The following is an 18,224-nucleotide window of genomic DNA, read 5'->3' as shown; positions in this document are numbered from 1 at the left end:
AGTCAACCCGCTCCAGGAATAGAAACACCAAACCCGAAATGTTCGAGCGTAGAAGCGCAACATTAAAACGCACCGCGTCGCGAGAGCTCCGCTCGCTCGCTCGCTCGCTCGCTCCGAAACGACCCGCCAAAACTCGGCGCACGCTTACCGATTTGCCCCAAAACGGACACCGAGATCCGACGAGAGCGACGCTCTTTTCGAAAAACGGTTCGCGGATTTAACGAACGTCGATTCGTAACCGGCGCGCATCCATGGAATCGTCCGCGTCCATCGCGCGTCGTCTGCCCCTGGAAGAGTTTTCTATCTTACGATCGGCGGAGCAGAGCGCGCGATTAATTGTATCTTTCCGCAACCGAGATTACGATTCGACGCGACGACTGCGAACGCTGAAACGCGCGTTGTCGCGATGCGATCTATTCGTCCCGCGATCGCTGCAGTTATTCTCTTCGTCGGTTCCACGATGAAGGGCTCGATTCGATCGAGCAGATGCAACTACCGTCTCGACGTCTTTCCGAAACACCGAAGGAACACGAAAGTTTCCATTTATAGCACGCGACACACGCGTCCGTGTCGTCGCGGCGCGTACAGTGTTTACATCGATGGAACCCTACCCGCGGTGTGCACAGAAGCACGAACATCTTTTCGAGTCACGGTTGCTTGTTCTTAAAGGGGTTCGAAGGTCGACGTATTACGAACGATCGACCTCGTTTTTTCGTAATCCACGATCCACGGCGTCGCGCCGATCGAAATACGCGATCCCGTTGCGAGGAAGAACGATGGCCCCGCGTCGAATTTTCGAAAATACAGCTTTCGAAGAAGAACCTCTTCTATCGGAACTATCCTCCTTCCGAACGAAAGAGAAACATTTTCTTCTTCGGCGTTCGTTCGTTCTTCCTCGGTCGACGATCCGTCCGTCCCGACGCGGCATAGACGAGAATTCACGGTAAATCGAGCATCTTTTTAAGACGAACGTTGCGAACGAGCAGCCAAATTCGGTAATCCGCCGGATACTTTGTAACAATTTTCCGCGTAGCCGAGAAAGCTGAAAATAAATAGGCTCGCGTGGCCTGCCACGAAATCGGCTCGCGGCCGGAGCCGAGAAAAACGCGAGGTCGCGTCGCGCCGAAGCCGAAGGGAGCAATTGAAAATCGGAAAGAGGGCGAAGCCGAGGCTCGCGTCGAGCCGCGGCCCTGGTATTTTAATATTTCCACGGGTGCGGCATATTTCCCGAGAAAATAATCTGGCCGCTTTATAAAACAGAATTCGATGCCCTAGAATCGCGCTCCGCTTCCGGTTCGAAGTCTAAGGTCTCGCGAGCATCGTCGTGCGCGAACGTCGAAATTTTCGTCGAGCGACGACCCCGCGATGTCGCGTCGGTCTTTCCGTCGTCGCGATCTTCGAACGCGAAAGCAAAGGTCTCGATTCGATAAATTCGAACGATTTTTCTCGCGGAAGAATTTATTGGACGCGAAAAAGCGCCGATCGACGCGAGAGCGAAGCACAAATCGTGGCGCGAGGCACCTCGACGAAAGGATCAACACACCTTCCAGCAAGATTGTATGTTTTCGTTCGCCGATCGATGGATCTTCGCAAGGTGTTTAAAAACGAACGAATCGAGGCATCGAGTCTCCCGTAAAAACGAACGACGGTGCTTCGAGAGCCGACGCCGCGATCGCGCGTTCGGTCGCGCGGCCGGGACGAAAACCATAGAGAAATCTCTAAGCGCCTCCGATTCGGCGTCGGAACGTTCTTACGGTTAATTTGGACGAGGACCACGTGGCCGAATGATCTACGAGAAAATGTCTAGTGGCACCGGCGCGGGCAGCTGTCCCGCGCGTACCAAATGCTCGCGTTGGAACGGCGCGGCGCGGCGCGGCGCGGCGCAGGGTGAAATCTCGCGAGCCGTGCTCTCTCGAATAAATGGCTCGCGATTTCCTCGCGACGCGACGATACAACAAATACCGAGGTTCGAGCTCGGAAAGCGCGGTTGCACGAACCCCGAGTTTGTTTTCGAACCAAGTATATCGAGATCGATTGCGAGTACTTCGATGCGAAGCGAAAACGCGTGCGAAGCGACGCGCGCGAATAAACTTGCGGCGAATCGGCCGTTGAAACGTTTCCGAGGAACTCGAGCCGTTCGAAAATCTGTTCGATCGCCGCGTTACGAACGTTCAACGGATACCGTGCGGGAAGATGCACCGATTACGTTCGCGTTATCGATTCGTAAGAATCTTTGTTCTCGTTGCAACGGATAAATTAACTTTGTCCAGCATCCGAGTCTAAAAATCTCGCTGCGCCGTTCGGAAGTTCGCGGAAAAGGCGGCCATATATATATATAAGAAATGGGCCGCGATAATATTATCTCGGTGAAAATTGCGTCGGCCTCGCGACAAATGCAGCCGCGAGCGCGAAAGCGCGTTCAAAGGCCGCGCGCGTACAGCGAAAAAGAAAATAATCGATTTAGCCTCGTACTCGGCCAAAACGGTCGGAAACACCTACGCGTCGATCAGCTCACTTCCCGTTTCTCCGACTCCTTAAACACAAATCAATCATATCCGCACCGCCGAGTTCTATTTGTGTGGTTTCCTCGGGAACACGTGTTTCATTAGTAAAACGCGTCGATCCCGGCGCGTAGCCGCGGCCGCCGCGACCGCCGCGCCTTCCACCGAGACGGCACCGATTTCCGACGCCGATACCATAGAGGAAGGAGTCGCCTCGACGCTCGGCAAACTTCTAAGCAGATTCTGTCGCTTTTCTTCCTAATCGGGCTTGCGACTATTCCGACGGTTGCGCGCGAAAGCTTCGATCGGTATCCAATTTTCGTTCGACTCGCGACGCGTCGCAGAAACAGAGACGAAATTCCAGAAGAGAATGGCAAAATTTCAAGAATTCCTTTCTACAGATTCTACGTCCGCGTCGCGATCAAAATCTGCACTCACTTGCAACGCCGAGACGAAGACGACCCACTGGTAGTACTTGAGGCTCCTGGTGGTCTTCCGCGGAACGGCGGGATCGTTTTCTCGACGATGGATTTCCAAAGGACGGCGCGACACCGGGTGCTGCAACGTTGGCTCCGACGATCCCCAACGTCGCTCCGGTCACGAAATAAGCGCTGTGTATCCAACGGTAAGCGTTGAAAGCCTCGACGGGGATATCTCTGTGCGAACAGAAGGATCCAGGAGTGCGAACGTTCGCGGAAGAGACGCTTCGTTTCGTTTCGTTTCAATCGTTTCATCGAATCGATCGAAACACTTTGCGAACGAGAATTTTGCTCGCGTTCGAGGTAAATATTTTGACAACGACGTCCGAATCGTCGGATCGAACGAATCGTCGGATCGAACGAATCGTCGAATCTCGGTCCTAAGTAAACTACAGATTAATTTTTCTTCGAGGCTAAAAAGCTTCTTTTTCAACGCCGACGAATTCCTATCGGAAGATCGATCGAGAAGAATTTATTTACTCTTCCCGTTCGCAAAGAGTTGCGTCGCCTTTAAGAATACCTCGTGTGGACGCATTCTATCGGATTTCCCACGATCTGCTCGCTGCTGATAATTATGGAAAACGTTAATATCAAGACCGACGTCGCCGCCGCGTGCAGCCTGATGGCGATGCCGTCGTCTTTCGCCCCGGACACCCGAGAGACCGCGATCGCTTCCGTTCATTTCCGTTCGCCGACGCGCCGCGTTCCCGCCGCTCGTTTCCGACGAACCGGGCTCGATCCTCGTCGATCGTTCGTCGAAACATCGGCGATCGCCGTTCGACGGCTCTCGGAAAGAAATCGCGTAGAAAACGGTGCGAGCGGTCGATCGAATTCGCCCGTTGCCGCGCGAAACCAGGAAAGTACGCTCGAACGTCGAACGTCGACGACCGACGAGGATCCGGAGCCGAACGTTCTCCAGCGGGTCGATCGGTCGAGGAACACTCGCGCGTCGCGGACGATAAAGCCCCGCGACGATATCGATCGCGTCTTCTTCTCGCCCCGAACAGTCCCATCGAGCGACAGGCCCGAAGAATCGCCGTTCGCGCGATACCCTGCGGCCGATTCGACGGCCGACGAGTACTTCATGCCGCTCGAGCGATCAAGATCGCGCGGCCGAGCACCGATTTCCTTCGGGACTCTTCGTCTCCGATCTTGGCTGACACCGATTCGTACCGCGACGCGATTCGAGGCGACCGAAAAAGAAGAAGAGACGAAGGATGCTTTTTTGTTCGATCGTTGACGCTTCCGGCACAAGTTCTGAACGAGCACTGACGGAAAACGCGTCCGCGAGTCGCCAGGCCAAACGGTTTTACCGGTTGCCGCGACTCTCTTATTTTGCCCCGATCTCTTCCAGGTCCGTCCAATTTTATTTTTGTAGTTTTTACCGTTGTCTCTCCTCCCCCAGCCTTTCCTCCCTCTTCCCTCTTCGTCCGTTTCGAACAGTCTCTCGCTGCCGCTAGAAAACCCTCTTCTTCTTCTTCGTCGTCGCGAATACATAAAATTCACGGTTATATTATTATCATTATTATTATTATTATTATTACGAGTGCAGAGATCGTTCCCGAAAAGATCCCTGGAAAGTTCTATTCTTGAGAATTAAATGTTTCGCGAAGAATCTTGACACGTTCGCTGGCCTCTCCCGCCCACGCTCTCTCAAAAGCGACCGCGTCATCGAGATCGTGACCAGGGGAAATTTCAGGGAGGTTTGTCATCGAAACAAATGTGTCGTCCGATCGCTACATTCGGTTTTCTTACCCTGGCGATAATGCCTCGTAGTTGTTCTCGCGTGGTTGTCCGCGAAGAAATAAATCGGCGAACCCGTGTTCGGACGTCGCCATCGATTCTGGATGACCTATAGGCACCTCCAGAAAATTCTCGGATCCTACCAAAAAGCTTTATTTGTACATGCGTCGTTGTTCGAACGTGTACGATTTTTTTGTACTTTTCTATTCGATTCGATATAATAATATTCGTCGCTTATCCGTGGTAACCGATATCGACTGCGAAACATTGATAGCATTTTGCCGAAGTCGTTCTTTTATTGCGTTTTTACTTTACACTATTCGATATGGTACAAACGCGTAATATCCATAATCTAGTAACAGTAAAAATAGTCGAGAACTTCGTTCAACATCTAAAGAAGACCAAAAGAGCTTCGTCGCTGTATCACCTTTGGAATTTCGCAAACGAACGAACCGTTCGTTTCGCCTAAACGCGTAACGAGTAACCTATCTTATCTTAATTTTCATTAGGCACGTTTAGCTTTTCAAATCGGTTCGATGCGTTCCGATTCTTCGAATACCGCTACGATAATGCTAAAGGATAAGCGTAACGTCGGAGTACGCGTTATCGTTGTACGCTATCAACGAAAGAACCTCTATCAACTTCGAAAGCGTCGCGTGGCAGTCGAGTCGGCGCTCGCGCGGCAGGATCGCGACCGAAACGGGAAGCCGATCGGCGAGCGTCGACTGCTTCGTAAAGGCTTCCTCGTTTCGCTACTAAATAAATGGTCGGAAAAATAACCGAGTTAAAGTAGGTACATCGAGAATATAGTATAGCGACGTTCGTTCGCTTCGTCGCGAATAGATTGGCAGCGAAGTATAAACGGGGGCAGAGCGTCGATCTCCACGGTTCGACTCTTCGATCGTTCGGAGTTCGGAGAAAAGATACATCGCCGCCTCGATACGGACTCGACAAAACTCGTTCGACGGATTTCTACGTGCTCGACGCGTTAGACGGTAAAGGAAGTTTATCGAACTAACGAGAAGACGCGGAAACTGGTGCCTCTTCTCGCGGCACAGAGAATGGAACGGCGTTTATTTCTACGAGAGAAAACGCGTTTCCTATTTCTCGCAGAAAGAACAACGAGACATTTCTCTATATCGTTTGAAACTTAACTTATTTGATCCGAATTTCGCAGATTCCGGCTAACGAAAATATAATTTTTTCTAGATTTTGAAGGGGACCCGCAGTTTGGACCAACGCGCCATTGAGATTTCTTTGCCGAGGATGAAGCGGAGAGAACGTTGGCAACCGACGATCCGCTCGGCATTCTAGACGCTCGCTATCGAGTCTACCCGACGTGGAAGACGCGTACGACGAAGAAAAACTGTTGCAACAGAGACGGTACTCGCCAACCTTGCTGTCAGTGGCTACGGCCAATGTCTCGCGCGCCAATTGCAAGTTTCAACGACACTCCGGTAGAAAGTATCGCAGTTTTCATAGAAATATTTTTTCTAACATCGATCGGATATACAAAAGTACGAATATTTCTACGAGAACAGTTTCCTACGAACGTTTCGTTAACGTTTGTATTTTCATCGGTAATCGATGGTAGGTCGTACACCGTGAACGATCATCGATAATTATTCTCGGACGAATCCGATAGACCCGATAAGAGCTCGTTTGTAAGCGAATCGACGGTCACAAGCGATCGGTACTCGGAACTAATTGCACCGACGACAAGGTTCGGATCGATAAAATTAAGCGCGCAACTTGGATCGACGTAAAATAAATATTCGATTCCTTTTCTTGCGAATAAATGTAATATTATCGAATCAATTTTATATACAACAATACAAAATGAATAACAATTGGTTTTTTACACGTTAACGCGTTCAGGATGATATGGTTGGAACTCGAACCGAGCATTCGGACAGATAAAACTAAGAATATTCGGCAGTTGCTTTATCGTCTTCGAATATCCGAAGGTTGGATTTGTAAAAACGACGCCTAAACTGCGGACGTTCGTGCAAAAAATAGAAACCTTTCGCGTCGACTCTGCGAAACGGAAATGAAATGAAATGAAATGAAAACAAAACGTATTCTTTCCGTGGTAATAAACGTTGATAAATCGAAAGAAAATATAACAAAAACAACTCGTGAATTCTTCCGGTCGGAAATGTTTATCCCAATGCACAAAATCTGCGGTCCAGCGAAGCGTATTTGGTATCGTCCATCCTGAATGTGCTAATAAGAGATACGCGTTGCGGTTAATTTTATCTACATCATTATCCTAAATAGATGATACCGAATCTATAACGCTTTATAGAATTCTCTTTCGCGGCATCGATCGATCTATGAGAGAAAAAAAAGAACGATACGTTTCTCTCGAAGCTCGCGTAACGTGTCTATCGCTTGTAACCTACTCTTGTAACAGAATCAACTCGCTCTTCGGGGTACTTTCTTCTACGCGCAGTCTCTCGACTCGGATCATTGTAACCTAGAACCGACCCTTTGCTCGGTTGCGTCGGGTTTAGCGTTGAACAAAAATGTCGGAGGCAGCAACTAGTTTTGCCCGGTTAAATCGTTCAATTTTTCTCCATAAATTCTTTCGCTCTGCAAATTATAAATAGCGATCTCGACGGCGTTCGATATCGAACGAAAAACCGGCAACGAAATTGTACGAACCGCAAGAGAATCGGAGTGAACAGCCACTGTCCCCCCGATGATCTCCCACAGTCTGTCGAGGAACGCGTAACAGCTTTTCAAAAAAAAAAAAAGAAGAAAAGGAGAGATTGGAGAGTACGGATCCGTAGAGATTCGTACGTACGAGTTTTGCCAGTGAACGAGTACGCGAGTTACAGAATCGACGCGACGCGAATGCGTCGAATGCTAAGAGAAACACGTGGTTCAAAAAGTATTCTATTAAACAGACTTCTCGACACAGTTTTCCCGTCGATGGAACACAAGTGGGTAAAATAGTCGGTACAAAGTGTTGCGAGACGAACGATTAGCTACGATCGGGCAGGATCTCGCGCGCGAGCTTTTGAAACGATATCGTGCTACCGCGGCTCGCCCATCGAGCTCGCCCTGCGACCATACGATGTAATGGAGAACGCGTCGAGAAACGTACGCGGATCGCGATCGCGAGGAATATATCGTAGCTCGCTTCGGGAAATGCGCTCCTCGAAGCCGTTCGAACACGCTGGCTAGGAATGTATATGAAAATAGAATTTCTCGCAATGGGGCGCGTTACGATGGACGCGTGTCGCATCAGGTGTCACCGGATGATCTCACGGCGGGAGAATGTTGCACGGTAAAACGGTGCGTGTCTCTGCTCCGACCGTAAGATCCGTTCGATCGAGAATTCCTGTATCGGCGTCGCGGGACGGTCGCGGCGACACGGCCGCTTCGTTTTGAGCAATTGCCTCTCGATAAGGGAAAGAGAAAGATTGCGACGAACGCGGCTTCGCTCCGGGACACGGGGCGGGAGGAAAAGAACGCTGGTCGAGAGCGGAACGGCATTTTACGCAGCTATTCGCGCTCGCACGCGCAGCCTCGGTTTTGCACGCATACAGAGAGATCCTAGAGTGGTCGCGCGGTTGCGCGGTATTAGAGCATCGACGCGCGTCCGCAACGTACTCTCTATCAGTCGTGCGCAGCGATCGTTCTCTTTAGACTCGGCTGGATACGAAAACTATACTCGGGGCGAGCCGTTGCAGAATCGCGCGATGCTTTTCTACGGGGAGAACGATTTCTATCGGCGCTCTTCTCGCGTCCACGACTAGCCGAGGCGGAGAGCGAGCGCCCGGAAGGACAGAGCAACGGAGAGACGGAGAGGTAGATAGAGACGGATGGAGAGAAGAAAGGAGCTAGAGAGAAAGAAACGAGACGCCGGAGGAGACGAAGGGTCTCGCGGGGCTCTCGTGGTCGCGTCGATTCGATCAAGCGGAGACCGACTGGACGTCGCTCATCTTCTTGGTCAGTTCCTGCAGGAAGTCCCTGTAGATCAGCGAATCGATGTTCGAGGAAAGGACGTAGAGAATCCACCAATCGCCGAGCTCGATCTTCCTGCTGATGCTGTTGCAGGTCTCGATCGACAAGAGTCTCGTGGACAGATGGAGCAGACGAGGTCTGACGGCCGGCGCGAACACGATCGCCGCTCTGTACACCATCAGACCCAGCAGCATCACCGAGAGGATCGTGAACCAGAACCAGATGAAGATGTAGGTCTTCTCGTTGACGATGTTCAGCGGTAGAATGCAGAGGGAGTCGTGCTTCTGTATCGTTCCCGTGGGACCGTACTTGTGGAAGATACACTTGGTCACCCGTGGGAACACGTAGACCATGGGGTCGACGCGTTCCTCCTGCGGAGCCTCGGAGAACTGCAACACCCGTAGCCCGTAGCTGAGGAACTCGCCGTCGAAGAACCGGTTCATCAGGTACATCTGCAGGAAGATGTTCACCAGGCAGAGGGCCTCGCAGGCGAAGTACCGGTACGCGTACATGTTGTGGCTCTGAAAGAAGAAGCAGTCGCTGAATTGGCACGAATTGGTCTCAACGAAGGCAAATTGAATCTAAACCCGGTCGTCGCATCGCCTCGCCTCGCCTCTCCTCGCCTCGCCTCGCCTCGCATCTATCTCCCGGTAGATGCCGGACACTTTCCCTCGTTTCTTATTCGGCTCGGTCTTTGTCGCGCAGCTGCGCGTGCCGCCGAGTCTCTACGGGACTCTGACAGTGGAATCGACGACGACGACGACGACAACTTCCAACGTCGCTTTTTCTCGCACGGTTCGGCGTTCTACCGGTCGGCTCGCGCGATCGAACAGATTTCAGGAACGCGGTTATTTCGAAGTTACCTCGAAACCAGAAGCCTAGGAGTACGATGTTCGAATCAATTATATACAACGATGCGATCGCGCGCAAGTTCGACGAAAAATATATTTTGCAAGGAAACCGAACGGGCGAATTTTGATCGGTAAAAGCGCGAATTCGGAGCGGAAACCCTGTATATGGACTATTCTCGGAAAAAGTTATCCAAGCCGCGGACTATTTCCGTCTCGACGATTGCGAGACCGATGTTCGCTCTCTTTAGACTAAATATCGGACACGCGGTCATCACCAGACTAAATACAATTAGCGATAGGATAACGATTCGAGCGAACAGACAAACATTTGCGTTCTCGATGGTCGAATCTAGCTAAAGTAGACGAGAAAATCAACGAAGATCGTACACCAAGATTATTCTGTACGAGTAGAATAGAACGCGGATGCTGCTATTTAGTAAAATTGGTACACCGTGAAACCGACGTTTACCGACATGGTAAAAATCGAGCGAAACGACCGAATCCGGTACAGATCGGATCGCGCGCATCCGTAGAACAGGACGACGAAGTATCGGTAAACGCTCGGTCACCGGTCGAGCGTGGCGCGTCGAGCGATCGTGGATTCAAAATTCAAGACGGATCGTACTTTGGACGCGTTTCGCATAGAACGGGCACGAGATCGTGTTTCCATCTTGCTCGCTCCCATAATCCGTCAATCACTTTCAATACGGCTAACCCTTAGCGTCGACGTAATTGGAACAATCTGCCGACCTATCAATTTTGATACACATCTGTCTACTCGTACGTAACCAGGCACGAGGTACGTGCAGTTGTTCGGCCGATCTTACACCGTCGATGCTGCAATTTTGCTGTAATTGGGAGCAACCGTATCGAATGCCCGTAACTCGTTTGCCCGACCGAGTATCAGATTCTGCGGACGAACGTCGACGAAATTCTACGATCAGCTGCGCGCCTCGACGTTCTCTTCTCTTTTCTTTCGCGTCGACGCGGCTACTTTGCGAACGATGCAACGTCCTACCCCTCTGTAAATGTTATTATCTTCGATCGCTATTTTTTACGATGTACGTTCGACGTTCGTGGCAACAACCGTGTACCGAACACGAACGGCGATACGATGCGGCGACGCGTTGCGAGAAGAAGCAGTTTTCTCGCGAAACGCGTAAAGAGAGCGAGTCGGCTCGAAGTCGGAGGTTCGATTAGAATTCGTGCGCGACAACGTTTCTCTTACCTTTATGTGAGTCATCAGATAGTCCGTCAACACGGACTTTTTCTTCTGTATGTTCTCGTCTTGATCGAGGCCGTGATTCATGCCCATGACCAACGCGTTGATCAAACCGCCCTCCCACATGTTCCACAGCCATTGCGGCACGTAGCACATCACCGCCTGTTCAAGTGGACAGAGACACATGTTCGAATCGGTACGATCGTCGAAACTGTAGACAAATGCTGCGGATAATGCTAGAGACGAAAATTAGAGGTTTTAGAACGATCAACGACTCCTCGACGGTTATTTCGATTTGGAACGATGCGCCGGCGGCAACGGAGATAAGAACAACGATCTCAAACGATGCCTAATCGTTTCTCGCGACTCTGGAAATTAGTACTTCGAACCGTGACGTTTCGCTGGAATCAAGATCCTTCGGGTTAAGCGACTTATCCGGTGAGTCAAAGTTTGCTCGATCGTTCTTACGATTAGAGTCGGTTCTCAAGAATGCACCGGATGTATCGTGCAATTAACTGCAACCGTAATCGTAACCGTGCAAAAAAGAACGAAAGCTGGAAGGTGAATATTCAAGGAGCACGAACTTGCGCTTATCTACGAGAATAAACGATTATCGCGTTGGAACGTAGCGAACGATATGATTTTGCTTGGCTGAAAATTAATATAATATAAATATAATAATAAAAGAGTACGAAGTATTACAAAGAGAGTATAGCGGTAACTCTTTGTTTCTCGCTGATAAAAATTGATCATCCGGTGCCGGAGACCGCGACCCGGCCCGAGTCCGAGCGCCTGGAGACGGGCAAACCGCCGAACGCTGGCATTCGTAGGGCGGCTGCTGAACCGAGAAGCTTACAGTCTCTGCCAAAAGCAAGCGAACGCCGGAAACTCGGCTCGCAGGGACGTTAGAATTTCACCCGGCACTTTGTACTATTTTCAATGTAAAGACAATAATAAAATATTTTATCTACATTCGAATTTCTAGCAATTTCGACGTCGACCGACGCGCTTCGCAAACGTATACGCGTAACGAATACCCGCAGCTATTTTATACGAAATAAAAAGACTGGATTCTACGAACAATTTCTGCTAATAAAATTGTACAAAAGAAAGGAACGGGATCCTGATTTACGAGCGACCCGGGCAAGGGATTTAGATTATCCGGAAGAAGATGGATGGTTCTAACAGCGGCTGTACAGATTACCGAGACCGAGTACGGTGGTCGCGTCATCCGTGGTGGTAAAATCGCTCCTCGGATCGAGTCTCGGTCTCGGTCTCGGTCTCGGGTATTCGATACGAAAGGCGAGAATGGGCAGCGGGCGAAACAAAGCCTAAAGTAAAAGCGCAGCTGTCGCCCCCGGTTTATCTGTCGCGCGTGCAAGATTACAGATATACCGAGCTCTCTCCTTACCTGGAAGAACAACACGAAGCACACCCATTGGTAGTACGTGTAGTATTTCCTGGCGTCGACGTCGCCGAAATCGTTCGCCACCCCTGGATGCGCCACCTCCAGGCCAACCTACGACAAATCGGTTCAACGATTAATCGCGAAACGGTTGCGAAAACCGAGAGAGACCTTTTTAAACGAGAGGTCTCGGCTGTGATTCTTGAATCGAGCGAATTCGAAAGCATATATATTGTCCCGCTGCGCGTGTATCTACGAACAAAATTCTCGTTCCCGAGTAATCGTGTTTTCGTCGCGCGAACATTATGCAAGGAATATTATTCGAATAAACAATTCCCGTTCGTACGTAACGAACGGATATTTTTAAATATTCTCGCGCATAAAATGTCGAGGGATCGAATACACGGTGACGTACTTTGGTATTCGAATTACATTTTTCCTTTCTTTTTTAATGCCGGTTTCAAACATTTACGCGTCGTCAAAAATGGCCTTGGAAGAACTTCGCTTTTTTCCAGCACCCCTTAAAATAGTGCGACTTTGTTCCGAGGAGTTTTTCATATAACCATAAATAGCGGAGATATTTTCATCTTAAGTGATTCACTTTGTGTACGCGGCGGTTCTAAACCCTATTAGAATTTTCATTTTAATGTCCCCCTCGCGAGTCGTGCAGGAGGCTATAAATGCGTTCGCATCCACGGACCGGCGCGATCTCCGGTGTACATCTCGATGAAACGATTTATCGTCGCTCGGACATTTCGGATCGCCGTGCAAGAATCGTTCATAGACGCCGAGACAGAAATAATAACTTTCGCAAAGTACACGAGAGAACGAGACTGTTGCGCGAGCATGCAACATGTTTAGTCTCCGTGTTCGCTCGATGCTGTTTAACGGGGTATTGTAATTTGGTCGGACGATGCGTCGTTGAAACGGGAGACGCACCGATGCGAGATAAGATGCGTTCAAAAATTCACTTTCTAATTGTGTCATGGGCACATCGCGGATATACAAACATCGAGGTATGACATCATTTTCTACAAAATGATGTCATACCCAAATAATCTGTTCGATGCTAATCGTATTCAAATACGGCATCGAAAATAACATCGAAGCCAAACGGTCGGAATATAATTTCTTTTTTTCCTTTTTTTCATCGCGTTACGTAATGTTTTAGCATTCGTATACGAAGACGAAACTGTCGCCACGAGTTGCACGGTAAGATGCGCTAAATTCGCCGCGGGTAGTCGATAGGATCGTCCCCGGTCGTTAGGATATTTTATCTGTAAAATCTGAATCGAACGTTTTAGATTATTGTATTTATCGTACGCCGTCCTACGTACGCATACAGCGAACAGCTTGTCGGCTGTGCTATCGACGGAAGCTGGATTTCGAGGTATCGCATCTTCTTCGATTTCGCGGATATTCGTTCTTTGGGAAAATATATTTTCCCTTGGATAAATTTATTCAGCCGATGTTTGCAAAAGCGGCGCGAGATGGCCTCGTTTATAGGCCTCGATCATGGTCCGTAACACAAAGCGGGGATGCGAACGCCTAATATAATCTTATTCCTCGAGATACCGAGGAGCCGATTGGAAGCAAATTTCTCCGATCTGACAAGCCCGGCTCGTTCTTCGTTTCTTACAGTTTACCGCTAAAGAATATACAAAAATAACAACGTGGAAACAATAGCTAAATTGTTCCGTCGTGTCGCAAAGGTTCTACGACGCTTCTGCGACGAATCCGCTCCTAATCGAGTTCTTTAAAATCGAACCGATAAAATCTGGCTAAAATAACAACGCATCGAGAGCGCGGCACCGCGTTGTCGCGTATGCCGATGGAAAAATAAACGAGCGCGAACTCGGTATCTGCAACGAAACACGTAATCGTGGTGCAAATTTTTCAACGATGACGCGCGCGCGCGCGCGCGCGCGATGCTTCGAAAGTTGGCGTGGAAAATGTTGAAATTGATTCGTCGAGATTTTCAAATTATTTAAAACCGATTATTTTAAACTCTATATTATACAGATATTAAACTCTACGAATCGGTTGGCGAAGCTCAACGTCGATCGGTAGTCGAGCTGTAACCGCTACGTATCCGAATTGTATTGTATCGTTGACCTCGGGTCGTTGAAATCAGGTTTCACAAGCAGCGTTATCGTCGAGATTAATTTCGGCTGGAAAAATCCATCGTTTAATTATCTCGAACAGCCCCTTCCGAAAAGTAGGAGCTTCGGCTCGATTTAGGAGCAACGTGGTCGTGGAAACTGGAAAAGGGTCGGGCACTGGATTTCATTTGGATAATATCGACGGATAAAAAGTGTCCCGGACACGTATAGATTTATACGTATACGGGGGACACGGACGATTCCAAGAACCAAATCTTTTAGTCCCTGCTGATATTTTCTAAGAAATCGTTCGATAGCGGTAGCAATTTAAACGACGGGTCACCCCCTGCAACGCTATCTATCAATTTCTTCCAGAACTATTACTTGAGAGAACATTTTTAACCTCTGTTTCGATACGGTAGAATCGTGGACGTACCCTATCGACAGGGTTTCAGATTTTTCGACGTGAAAACGTCCCAGATAGCTCGAATCTATCGGGTCGCGTGCTGCGAGTACGAATTTTCGATAACGACGAATCGAATAAACCGGATTGGCCGTTGTTCGCGTGTCGCAGGATCGTGGAGATCGCCGCGTCGCGTCGCGTCTCGTCTCGTCGCGCACGTGCGCGCGTGGCATGGGCATCGAAACGGGCGAAATAGCGAAACCGGGCGAGATTCGGCTCGAATCGATGCACGGACACTCTGGACACGAAAGTTAGATTCGATCGGCTCGGAGCAGACGCGGCTCGCGCGGCCTCGCGGCCTCGCGACGTCGTCAACAGGTGGCACGAAATACGGCGGGGACGCGACGATCCGGTCCGTAATAAACTAAATTTGAAATTACAATCGATTACCCACCTGTCGATTGAACGCGTCCGGCATGGTGAACGTGGACGTGATCCAGCAGTAAGTGTTGATAGGGTGCGTGGGCAAGCCCTGAACGATACAGTTGATCGGATTACCAACGTATTGGGTGGCGGTGATCACCATCGAACACGTGAAAAGCAGCACCGCGGTGAAATGGTTGTGCAACCGAAACACCATCGAATCGGTCGTGATCTCCTGCCATTTCAGGTACTGTCCGAGATCCCCTAGTAGCTTGTACATGTCGACGATGCTGTCGTTGGTTCGGCGCGCGCGACCAGCACGATGGCGTATACAACCTTTGTCGTCGTCGTCCGACTCGAGATCGAGGGAAAGTTCGTCGCGTTTGTCGTTCGCGTTTCCGGTCGCGAACGACGATCACCTGTGCGCCGCGCTATCACCGACTCGTTATCACGGGTACAACGACGGGGAACCGTTCGAGAAACAGCGGCAACTTCCGCAGGACCTCATCTACCCGCGGCCGCCACGAAAAGCGGTAAAACGAAATGAAACGAAACGATACGGATACACGGACCGTACGGCTGTGTCCACGTCCACGCGGCGTTGCCTTCCTCTTTTCCTTTTCTCCAGTTTCTCCTTCTCCTTCGGCCTTTCGTCCTTCTTCCTTCTTTCTTCTTTCTTCTTTCTTCTGGCCGACTACCCGCTCCTCCTTTTCCTCCTCCTCCTCCTCCTCCTTCTCCTCTTTCTTGCGCGGGTCACAGTTACACGGAGGCTCTTGTTCCTTCTTCGAAAGGTGGTCGCTCGGTCTCGCTCGCACGGCGCGCGCTCCGCAGATCGGTCACCGAACCACGTTCTCGACGAGATCTTTCTAGTTTAGTTTGTAGCCAGCGAGGAATTGAACGCAGCCAACGGTCGTCGACAAAACACACGTATCGTATCACGACATCTTTTCTCCTTTCACGTACACCCTCCCTCTCTCTCTCTCTCACTCTTTCTCTCTCTCTCTTTCTCGCTCGCTCGCTCCCTCTCTCTCTCTCTCTCTCCCTCTTCCTCTCTCGGACGATCGATCGTGCACTTTCGGACGCGTAAACAAATGCCGGTCCACCTGGCGGTACTACAGTGTGTCCTCTTTCTACGCGTGACCTCTACCCGCGAATAGCTACATGCGATTCGTTTGTTTTCCTTCTCGATTTTCCAAACAGACACCGGTGCGTCGTCCTCGTTGTCGTGCCGAGCGGTGATCGCTTCGTGTCAGAGACAGGGCACTCACTGTCAATCCTTCGATCGCAGGGAAACTCGGGCCTGACGCGAAATTGTGTAACAACCTTCTCTCTTCTCTTCTCTTCTCTCCCTGGTCCGTGTCTCTCGGTGGCGTTGTCGCCTCTCTCCCTCTTTCTTCCTCTTTCTCCTCTCCTTCTACCACTACTTCCTCCTCCTCCTCCTCCTCCTCCTCCTTCTCCTCCTCCTCTTCTTCTTCTTCTTCTTCTACCTTCCTTGTCTCTCTGCTCGGCCGGTTTCACCCTGTCTTTCAGTCGGCGCGGCACTTTTTTCTCGGCCCGTTCCCTGGGTGTATCCGCGCAGGTAGAGATCGGCAGCGAACGAGTACGATTTACGAATCCTGTGTCGGCAATATACACCTATGTAGTACGTGCGTAGCAGTCTCTTCAACGTCGACTGACGAGAAGTCAGTGGCTTGTTGTTCAGTCGGGGGGCGAGAGGGAAACTCTTTCGATGTGCTAGGGGGACTGCTGTGGAGTAGAAACGAGTAGGAGAGGGCCCCGGGAGGTGGGGATCGAAACGGTGGGGGTCCGACAGTCCGACGGCTGCTTCAAACTCCCCCCTAAACTCGAGCCCGCATTGTACACGCTATGGCTATACCCTGCTCTGCTCTGCTCCGCTCCGCCGCCATAGTGCATGCTCCTGCCGCCTGCCGCTAGCCGCCAACCGATCCGCTCCGGCTACCGTGCATACTAGCTGCCGACCGCGCTCGTTGTCGGCTCGGTCTACCTCTGGCTGTTATTTTTTCGTTTTCCTTTTCGTTTTCGAAAATATAACCCGAATCTCAGGATCTAACGCACCAGTCGATCTCTGTTCGCTCTTTCAAAGTTTATTACTCACGATTAGAATAAGCGGTAGAATTTATGATCGATGCTAACGATCGAACGGTAAGCTAGCCATTTTCGACGATGAGTAACGTTCGAGGCGAGTCCCTGTTGCAAGTTAACATCTCCGTTCGGAGATATCCGGTCCGACATCTTTTTTGTTTTAAACTTTTTGAGATTGCAGGGATTCTTTGGCAGAAAACGATCGAATATTTAACATGTGAAACGAAATAAATTCGGTCTTGTTATTTTTACAAGGAAACTTTTATCCAGCCTTTTGCAGCCGTTCGGCAAGTTTAGTATTAACAGCGTGAAACGTCGTTCGAAACGTTTGTCCTGAAATGGTATTCCGAACGATAAAACGTTCGTGTATTTGGGTTAAGGCGAGACGCGGAGATAATCGAAGGAGTCGAAGAAATTTCGTATCCGCAATATTTTGCGGCGCATCGGTGAAAATCGTGTATCGTATGGTATCGGTGACTCGACGGTGGCACGAACAAAAATAATTTCTTCGTAACGGTATCGTTTAGTTGCTCGCTCGATGCGGTCGATGCGACGAATCTTCCGCGTCGATTCGGCTTCCGTGAAACGTGGTTCGAAAAAGTTTATCAGGATTCCGCGATGCGCTTGGAACTTCGATGCACGCACCTGCGGTAGAAATAGTTTCGTCTGCCGCCGGCATTTCCGCTTTAGCCGCGACTGTGAACGCGAACGCGACACCGCCGTGGCGTGCCACCCGGCAAACTGTACAAACTTGGTCGAGGTACACGCGTACATCGAAGATGAACAAATTGAATATCGGAATTATGAAATTACGTGGAATTACGCGAAACGTAATACGGTCGAAGGAGTATAAAAGTATGTAATTTCTTTCGGTTGGTATATTCGAAAATCGTTAACATCGCAGGCATTCCACACCGTTGCTTCCCCCCTTCCTCCTCGTTATCTTCCTTTCCGCCCCACCCTGCGACGTCGGTAACGTCGCAATGAAAGTAAATCGCTTTAATTCGATCGTTCTAT

General features: G+C 50.0%; 2 protein-coding genes across 2 annotated transcripts; both read right to left on the bottom strand.

The window, feature by feature from the left end:
• Window positions 1-2,506: 2,506 nt before the first annotated feature.
• LOC117222739 (innexin shaking-B) lies at window positions 2,507-5,072 on the bottom strand. The gene is given in 5 exon segments (XM_033474616.2): window positions 2,507-2,533; window positions 2,940-3,030; window positions 3,032-3,157; window positions 3,501-3,651; window positions 5,060-5,072. Coding segments are annotated over 5 exon segments (408 nt in total).
• On the bottom strand, window positions 5,000-17,888 carry ogre (optic ganglion reduced). The gene is made up of 4 exons (XM_033474545.2): window positions 15,136-17,888; window positions 12,183-12,290; window positions 10,778-10,933; window positions 5,000-9,219 (listed from the first exon to the last, which is right to left on the bottom strand). The coding sequence occupies exons 1-4, from the start codon at window positions 15,382-15,384 to the stop codon at window positions 8,647-8,649; spliced, it is 1,086 nt and encodes a 361-aa protein (XP_033330436.2). The 5' UTR covers window positions 15,385-17,888; the 3' UTR covers window positions 5,000-8,646.
• Between the last annotated feature and the right edge of the window lie 336 nt (window positions 17,889-18,224).

Source organism: Megalopta genalis, chromosome 10 (genome assembly GCF_051020955.1).
Source record: "Megalopta genalis isolate 19385.01 chromosome 10, iyMegGena1_principal, whole genome shotgun sequence".
NCBI lineage: Eukaryota > Metazoa > Arthropoda > Insecta > Hymenoptera > Halictidae > Megalopta > Megalopta genalis.
Note: the sequence above shows the minus strand (reverse complement) of the source record. Positions and strands in the feature narration are given on the sequence as shown.